Source organism: Vicia villosa, linkage group LG3, assembly GCF_029867415.1.
Source record: "Vicia villosa cultivar HV-30 ecotype Madison, WI linkage group LG3, Vvil1.0, whole genome shotgun sequence".
Taxonomy (NCBI): domain Eukaryota; kingdom Viridiplantae; phylum Streptophyta; class Magnoliopsida; order Fabales; family Fabaceae; genus Vicia; species Vicia villosa.
This window is the reverse complement of record NC_081182.1, coordinates 216,569,512-216,579,558: the sequence shown is the minus strand read 5'-3', so window position 1 is coordinate 216,579,558 and position 10,047 is coordinate 216,569,512. Positions and strand designations below refer to the sequence as shown.

The following is a 10,047-nucleotide window of genomic DNA, read 5'->3' as shown; positions in this document are numbered from 1 at the left end:
ACTACTACGCACTATTATATTTTTAATTTATAATTATAATTTATTATTAATTAAAAAAATTAAAATATTATGGGATTTTAAGGTACAGTCCAAACACTTTTTATAACCCTTATTAAAAAAAATATAACCCTTATTCATTGAAATGTTATGCTTGGGAAAATTATTTTTGAAATTAATTTTTGGGTTAAATATGTTTGTGATCCTCCTAAATTTGTCAAACTTTATTTTAAGTCTCTCAAGATATTTTCTTCAAAGAATGATCCTCTTAAAAAATTTCATTCATACTTTTGGCCCCTAATACTAAAATTGTCGCAAATTCAATCGTTAAGTAATAAAACGTCGCTAAAATTGTTGCTAAATATGTCGCTAAGTCGTAAAAACCGTCGCTAAGTGGCAGGAAGGACCAAGAGTGTGGATGAAAACTTTTAAGAGGACATTCATTGGAAAAAGAATATTTTGAGGGTCTAAAAATAAAATTTAAGATATTTAGGAGAAGCACAAATATATTTAACCCTTAATTTTTTATATCGTAAAACAAACGCCTCCTACATTTAATCCGTTTATAATTTTCACAATTTTGTATATCTTTATGTATTATAAATTCATGTATAAACATTATTATAAACTTAAAACTTACATTAAAATAATTAAATATATTAAAATGACATAATATTAAATAATACATTAAAGATACTGCTGTTCTCTACCATATAGACCGTTTTTAATCTCTTCTGTAATTTAATTTCTTTTTTTTTCACCATTCTAATAAAAACTTAAACTTTTACTGTAAAACTGAGAAGAAAAAATAATGATATATATACTGATAGTATAAAAAAGTTTTACAGTGTCAATCAATCATAACATGTATCCTATTAAACCATGTTGTTATTATTAAATTACTGAGATGATATAACAAAATAATATATTCTCATTGAATTACAGTAAAACTTTTTTTATACAGTAGAGATCACAATGAAACCCTACTGAGAATACGTGGAAGAAGACACAAATAAGAATTTGGCTCAAATGACATAGAACATACAATGCACTGTATTCAAACTTTTTTTATATTATTAAAATAATTTAACAAATATGACTTTATTTTTTAAATATAAAAAAGTACCACTTATGGCTTTATTATTTAAATATTATAAGATTACCACTTATGACTTTATTCTTTAAATATAAGAAGACCTAATCTATCCTTTAAGTATTATATTTTCTTTCAAAAAAAAATTAAATTGTTGCATTTTTAAAGTTGTATACGAATAAAAAAATCTGATTAAATAAAAGAGGCACAAATCAATTCATTTATCTTTAATTATTTTTCTAATTTACTTTATTATTCTAAAGTTTTGAATAATCACATCATGTCTATAAAGATATAAACAAATCAGAAAAAATTAATTAAACCGACAAGTGAAATTAAAGTAAATTAAAAAATTGATTATTTTGAGTTTTGTTTTAAAATTGAACCGAACCAATAAAAATCGATGTGATTTAATTCGATTCTCAATTTTAGTCTTTAGAAACCGCCAAATCGGTGAACCGAATCAATAGTTATAACTACGCTCTAAATGTTTTATTACACTCATCATTAAGCCAAAATTTTATATCGGTCAAAACATTATCCATCTTTGTTTATATTTTCTTCCTTTCAGCAAGACACAACATCTAGAATCAAACTTCAAAACAGTAAAAACCATAATTCATAAAAAAATTGTTTTCACCAAACTAATTTTATTTTCACCTAACTACTTCTCTCACCATCCGCCACCAATGTTTCTCTCTAAGATCATTATGGTATATTATGGTCGTATTCTCCGTCCGCCACCAATTTATTTTAATTTTTTAGCGTTTTTTGTTTTTTCTTTTTCCTAATCATTGATAAATATAACAGGTGAAGAAAACATTGATATATATATATATATATATATATATATATATATATATATATATATATATATATATATATATATATATATATATATATATATATATATATATACACACACAAAATTTCTATAAATTCTTCATTTTTCATGTTAACTTTTAGACCATGAATTTTGACTTTAAAACCAGCATATTTGAATTATAAATTATGATATTTAAACATTTTTTAATAAAATCAATTTATATAATAAAAGAAAAATAAAAATATACACAAAATGGGGATAATACCTAACCCATACCAAAAAAACACCAATGACAGAAAAATAAAAAATAAAGTAATAAAAAAAAAGTTAGAAAGCTAATATAAATATTAAATAAAACAAATTCATATTAATAATGTAAATAAACAGAAATTCAACTTGAAGATACAATGTGCACACAAGACAAATGTGACTTCACCATAATGTATTCATCATAAATTCGATATATAAATAAGATAAAATAAATTATACTATTTAAAAATGTCTAAGAGAAAACAATCAACCTCAAATAAAATAATTAAAATGTCTTCTTTCTTGAATATTCACTTTGGAACCAATAGTCGCTGAAAGTGTCTTTCATTCTGTAAACAAAAAATAAAAAATATTTATTTTAAAATTCAAAATCAAATCTATTATTAAACTTAAAATCCAATAATATGAGTTTTGTAATAAATCATGGATTTATTGTATGAGTTATAGTCCATTGAAGAGAATAAATTATAATATGTAGTTAAATTTTCGCCATTTATATGTTATATTCTCACATAATAAACAATCTAGTAAAAGAATAAAGGAATTAATTGAATTAAAAAAATATATTTTAAAAAGTAAATGTAATTAGTTACCTCCTTCTCTAAGCAGCATGCAAAAGGGATGAAACATTCAAACAACCGTTGTCCACATTTTCTCATGTATTCAAACACAATTGGATCATCTCTAATCACTCCAACTTCCTTAACATTCTTACCATTTGAATTATATAAATAAAAGTATAAACTTCTTTTATTCTTGAAAAATGCCAAATCATTAGAAGGGGAAATGGACAAGAGCTTGCCGTTGGTATTGAGAGGCAACAATTTTGCATTCTCTTTGCTAACTTTCATGTTCCATGTGTAAGTGCTAGCTCCTTTTGTAACACATTCAACAAGTTCAAAACACATAAATTTCGCACCTCTTGATAAGACCAATAAGATCTTATCATCTTGCGAACTTATATTTAGTTGCGAATTATCAAAAAGACAATCAGGAGGAAGTTCTATCACCTCACCTTGTTTCGAGACATTCTCTTGAGGATCAACTTTAATCCTCAATAAATGTCCCGAAGACGAGAGGCGATAAATAGAGCCATTTAAGTAAATAGATTTTTTGACCCAATAAGACTCGTTAATATGTTTCGGAAAACAAATAATTAACGTAGTCCAGGTACCAGTCATGGAGGAGAAAATATTGATATGACGATGACCTTGAAAACGCACGATCTTAAAGAACCAAGATTCTTCATAGTCATATGCTAGAGCAGCATAGGAATATGCTCCCGATATTTTTCCTACAGGCTTAGGAACGGCCACACATTGTTTTGTTATTGGATTTATGACATAGTAATGATATACACCATGAACTATGTTGTCTGCCTGTCCATCTTTACGACAAAACAATAGCAATCCATTGCATGTGTCTATAAGATTCTTAGGCCTGATCCTACAACCAATCACTAATGAGCACCAATTGAAAAATTGTTTCAAATCCAAATATGGACTTGGAGAATTGCTTGGCTCCATCAATGGATCTAGTGGATTCTCCTTTGGTATTGCTGTGGTTAGGATGAGATTACGCCATGAATGTGAGACACACATGGCATTTGATTTTTCCTTCATGAATAGCTTCCTAAAGATTTCTGTTTGGAGTGCAATGGGGAGTTTATTGAATAAGGATTTAGGCTTCCTTCTCCCCATTGTTCTCTTCTTTTTAACAATTTTACCCTCCATATTGAAAGAGAGATAGTGATATGAATAGATGGGTGTGAGTGATGTCTCTATTGCTTAGTTATTTGATTCTTATAGGAGGGTGACATTAGAAGAATGAAACATATGAGAAAAAATAATTTTAGATTTAAAAAACAGTGATTATAATATTTTTATAATTTTGTCCTAGACCAAGATAAGCTCTATATAGATATCTCTTTTTTGTTCAATGTATATATTAATTAATAGGATTTTGTTTTTGACTATATTATTTCTTTTGGACTTTTATTTTGACTATACTAATTTTACTTTATTTTAATTATGGTATTTAGATTATAATTATTGTTTTCTATTTTGATTTATAATTTCTTTTTGTTTTTCATACATATCCACCCACAGAAAAATTATGGAAATTTCTTTACCCACCTCCCTTCCTTCTAGGTCATCTCTGGTGAAAAACCAAATATACCCCTGACTTCGAAAATGCATTTCCGAAATGCAAGAAAAAGGTGTTTTCGGAGATGCATCTCCGAAAGCGCTTTTTTTTTCTTTCAAAATTTGACTTATTTCGGAAATGCATTTCCGAAAACACCATTTCGGAAGTTCATTTCCGAAATACTGCGCGTTTTGCAGATTTAGCAAAACAGCCCCCTCCCCCAATTCATTTACCCTAAATCAACTTCAAACTCAACCCCAAAGAGATTTTTCTACAAACCACTTCCAAGGCTACATCAAAGGCTCCATCTAGTTGCTCTACTACATTCAAAAGCCCTCCAATCTATTCAATCAGTAAGCATTTTGATTTTAAGATCTATGATTAAAATTCATATTAGGGTGTTTACAAATAGAAAAAAATATATTAGGTTAGGTTTGTACTGATATTTAGGATGTTTAGAATGTGTAAACATAGGTTTGAAGTTTGTTTTTGGGATCTGCCATGGAAGTTGCAGAAAACTTCCTCGCATGGGTGTTTCGGAAGTTCATTTCCGAAAACACCTTCATTCCCAATTTCGGAAATGAACTTCCGAATTGTATCATAAGTGTAATTTTTTTTAGATTTTTCTGTTGTCTCGCATTTTAATCGATTTCAATTGTTTACAGGAACATGTCAGACAACCAAGCACGCATCAGACAGGGTAGAGAGACCCAGACTGTGTCGGCTACAAGTTGAAGGACTATGGTGCTGAAGATGATGATGGTGTAACCATAAAGAGTGTTCCTGCCAAGGTGATGTGGTACCTACCGATAATTCAAATGTTCAAGAGATTGTTTGCTAATGTAAATGACACAAAAAAATTTAGGCACAAAACTAAATTGATTCTCAATGACTCGAGTCGTTTTTCTTTGTCACCATTCAATCACTTTTTTCCATTACTTCATGATATGACTCATAAGGGTATGTTTGTTTCATGGATACAAAACTTATTTATGAGAATTTAAGGTTGGAAATAAAAATAGTTATGTTTCTTATAAGGGAATACAAAACTGTTCCGACAAAAAACTATCCCCAAGAAATAATTTTCCCAATTTTACTTGCTTTCTAATCCCTTCTTACAAACGTGGGAATCTTTCATTCCCGGTGATTACCATTTATGTAGAAATAGTTGGTTACCCACATTACTACGCACTATTATATTTTTAATTTATAATTATAATTTATTATTAATTAAAAAAATTAAAATATTATGGTTGGGAAAATTATTTTTGAAATTGATTTTTGGGTTAAATATGTTTGTGATCCTCCTAAATATGTCAAACTTTATTTTAAGTCTCTCAAGATATTTTCTTCAAAGAATGATCCTCATAAAATTTTTCATCCATACTTTTGGCCCCTAATACTAAAATTGTCGCAAATTCAATCGTTAAGTAATAAACCGTCGCTAAAATTGTTCCTAAGTATGTCGCTAAGTCGTAAAAACCGTCGCTAAGTGGCAGGAGGGACCAAGAGTGTGGATGAAAATTTTTAAGAGGACATTCTTTGGGATAAGAATATTTTGAGGGTCTAAAAATAAAATTTAAGATATTTAGGAGAAGCACAAACATACTTAACCCTTAATTTTTTATATCGTAAAATAAACGTCTTCTAAATTTAATCCGTTTATAATTTTCACAATTTTGTATATCCTTATAAATTATAAATTCAGTATAAACATTATTATAAACTTAAAACTTACCATAAATAATTAAATATATTAAAATGACATAATATTAAATAATACATTAAAGATATTGTTGTTCTCTACCATTTAAAAAGTTTTTAGACACTTTTTAATTTCTTTTTATTTCACCATTCACATATAATCTTAAACTTTTACCGTACAACTTATAAGAAAAAATGAGTGATATACTGACAGCGTAAAAAAGTTTTAAAGTATCAATTAATGACGACCATATATTCTATTAAGTCGTACTGTTATTTTTAAATTATTAAACTGGCCGGTATAACAAATAATATATTCGCATTGAATTTCAGTGTAAAACTTTTTTTTATACTGTCAAAGATCACAATGAAACCCTACTCAGAATACCTGGAAGAAGACACAAATAAGAATTTGGCTCAAATGACATAGAACATACAATGCACTGTTTTTTTTTTTTTTTGAATTGGTTAGAAGGATCTATTTATTATTATAGTTATTTTAAATATTATATTTTGTATTCAAACTTTTTTTATATTATAAAATAATTTAACAAATATGACTTTATTTTTTAAATATAAAAAAGTACCACTTATGGCTTTATTATTTAAATATTATAAGACTACCACTTATGGCTTTATTCTTTAAATATAAGAAGACCTAAACTATCATTTAAGTATTATATTTTCTTTCAAAAAAATTTTTAATTGTTGCATTTTTAAAGTTGTATTTTAATCAATTCATTTATCTTTAATTATTTTTCAATTTTACTTTATTATTCTAAAGTTTTGAATAATCACATCATGTCTGATAAAGATATAAACAAATCAGAAAAAATTAATTAAATCGACAAGTTAAATTAAAATAAATTAAAAAATTAATTATTTTGAGTTTTGTTCTAAAATCGAACCGAACCAATAAAAATCGATGTGATTTAATTCGATTCTCAATTTTAGTTTTTAGAAACCGTCAAATCGATGAACCTAATCAGTAGTTATAACTACGTTCTAAATGTTTTATTACACTCATCATTAAGCCAAAATTTTATATCGGTCCAACCATTATCCATCTTTATTTATATTTTCTTCCTTGCAGCAAGACACATCAGCTAGAATCAAACTTCAAAACAGTAAAAACCATAATTCATAAAAAATTGTTTACACCAAACTAATTTTATTTTCACCTAACTACTTCTCTCACCATCCGCCGCCAATGTTTCTCTAACATCATTATGGTATATTATGGTCGCATTCTCCGTTCGCCACCAATTTTTTTTATTTTTTTTAGTGTTTTTTGTTTTTCCTAATCATTGATAAATATAACATTTGAAAATATATATATATATATATATATATATATATATATATATATATATATATATATACAAAAAAATTCTATAAATTCTTCATTTTCCATGTTAACTTTTAGACGATGAATTTTGACTTTAGAACCAGCTATAGCATATTTGAATTATAAATTATGATATTTAAACATTTTTTAATAAAATCAATTTATATAATAAAAGAAAAATAAATATACACACAATGGAGATAATACCTAACCCATACCAAAAAAACACCAATGACAGAAAATTAAAAAATGTAATAAAAAAAGTTAGAAAGCTAATATAAGTAAAACAAATTCATATTAATAATGTAAACAAACAGAAATTCAACTTGAAGATACAATTTGCACACAAGACAAATGTGACTTCACCATCGAAGATTCATCATAAATTCGATGTATAAATAAGATAAAATAAATTATACTATTTAAAAATGTCTAATAGAAAACGGTCAACCTCAAATAAAATAATTAAAATATCTTCTTTCTTGAATATTCACTTTGGAACCAACAGTCGCTGAAAGTGTCTTTCATCCTGTAAAAAAAAAACTATTTTAAAAGAGTGAATACAAGTAAATAATGCAAATATTAAAATTCAAAATCAAATCTATTATTAAATTTAAAATTCAATAATATGAGTTTTGTATAAATAAATCATGGATTTATTGTATATGAGTTATAGTCCATTGATGAGAATAAATTATAATATATAGTTAAATTTTCACCATTTATATTATATTCTCACATAATAAACAATCTAGTAAAAGAATAAAGGAATTAATTGAATTAAAAATATATATTTTAAAAAGTAAATGAATTAACTACCTCCTTCTCTAAGCAGCATGCAAAAGGGATGAAACATTCAAACAACCGTTGTCCACATTTTCTCATGTATTCAAACACAATTGGATCATCTCTAATCACTCCAACTTCCTTAACATTCTTACCATTTGAATTATATAAATAAAAGTATAAGCTTCTTTTATTCTTGAAAAATGCCAAATCATTAGAAGGGGAAATGGACAAGAGCTTGCCATTGGTATTAAGAGGCAACAATTTTGCATTCTCTTTGCTAACTTTCATGTTCCATGTGTAAGTGTTAGCTCCCTTTGTAACACATTCAGCAAGTTCAAAACACATAAATTTCGCACCTCTTGATAAGACCAATAAGATCTTATCATCTTGCGAACTTATATTTAGTTGCGAATTATCAAAAAGACAATCGGGAGGAAGTTCTATCACCTCACCTTGTTTCGAGACATCCTCTTGAGGATCTACTTTAATCCTCAATAAATGTCCAGAAGACGAGAGGCGATAAATAGATCCGTTTAAGTAAATAGATTTTTTGACCCAATAAGACTCGTTAATATGTTTCGGAAAACAAATAGTTAACGTAGTCCAGGTACCAGTCATGGAGGAGAAAATATTGATATGACGATGACCTTGAAAACGCACGATCTTAAAGAACCAAGATTCTTCATAGTCATATGCTAGAGCAGCATAGGAATATGCTCCCGATATTTTTCCTACAGGCTTAGGAACGGCCACACATTGTTTTGTTATTGGATTTATGACATAGTAATGATATACACCATGAACTATGTTATCTGCCTGTCCATCTTTACGACAAAACAATAGTAATCCATTGCATGTGTCTATAAGATTCTTAGGCCTGATCCTACAACCAATCACTAATGAGCACCAATTGAAAAATTGTTTCAAATCCATATATGGACTAGGAGAATCGCTTGGCTCCATCAATGGATCTAGTGGATTCTCCTTTGGTATTGCTGTGGTTAGGATGAGATTACGCCATGAATGGGAGACACACATAGCATTTGATTTTTCCTTCATGAATAGCTTCCTAAAGATTTCTGTTTGGAGTGCAATGGGGAGTTTATTGAATAAGGATTTAGGCTTCCTTCTCCCCATTGTTCTCTTCTTTTTAACAATTTTACCCTCCATATTGAAAGAGAGATGGTGATATGAATAGATGGGTGTGAGTGATGTCTCTATTGCTTGATTATTTGATTCTTATAGGAGGGTGACATTAGAGGAATTAATGAAACATATGAGAAAAATAATTTTAGATTTAGAAAACAGTGATTATAATATTTTTATAATTTTGTCCTAGACCAAGATAAGCTCTATATAGATATATCTTTTTTTTTGTTCAATGTATATATTAATTAATATGATTTTGTTTTTGACTATATTATTTCTTTTTGACTTTTATTTTGACTATAATAAATTTACTTTAATTTTTAATTATATTTAGATTATAATTATTGTTTTCTATTTTGATTTAGAATTTCTTTTTGTTTTTCATACATATCCACCCACAGAAAAATTATTACGGTGACAAATTTGTCTCCATATGCTTATCAACCCATAATTAATTTCTAGAACAATCTTGTTAAAAACAATACTCACTAGGGTGTCATAATTAATTTCTAGAACAATCTTGTTAAAAACAATAGTCAGTCACTAGGGTGTTCGCGGTGCAGTTTGGTTGATTTTGACTTAAAAAATTATTTGAAGCGCAAGAGGAAAAAATGTGTGGTGCGGTTTGCTTCGATTGATTTTTAGAAATAAAACCAAACCAAACCAATTTGGTTTGAATTGGTTCGGTTGATTTGGTTTTTTTATAAAAATTTATTGAGTCATAGA

The 10,047-nt window shown here is 27.4% G+C and overlaps 2 protein-coding genes across 2 annotated transcripts; both read right to left on the bottom strand.

The window, feature by feature from the left end:
• Window positions 1-2,432: 2,432 nt before the first annotated feature.
• Window positions 2,433-3,936, bottom strand: LOC131657385 (uncharacterized). The gene is made up of 2 exons (XM_058926799.1): window positions 2,780-3,936; window positions 2,433-2,515 (listed from the first exon to the last, which is right to left on the bottom strand). Exons 1-2 carry the CDS (start codon window positions 3,917-3,919, stop codon window positions 2,477-2,479), a joined length of 1,179 nt encoding a protein of 392 aa, XP_058782782.1. The 5' UTR covers window positions 3,920-3,936; the 3' UTR covers window positions 2,433-2,476.
• Window positions 3,937-7,766: 3,830 nt separating this feature from the next.
• Window positions 7,767-9,395, bottom strand: LOC131657384 (uncharacterized). The gene is made up of 2 exons (XM_058926798.1): window positions 8,203-9,395; window positions 7,767-7,912 (listed from the first exon to the last, which is right to left on the bottom strand). The coding sequence occupies exons 1-2, from the start codon at window positions 9,340-9,342 to the stop codon at window positions 7,874-7,876; spliced, it is 1,179 nt and encodes a 392-aa protein (XP_058782781.1). The 5' UTR covers window positions 9,343-9,395; the 3' UTR covers window positions 7,767-7,873.
• Between the last annotated feature and the right edge of the window lie 652 nt (window positions 9,396-10,047).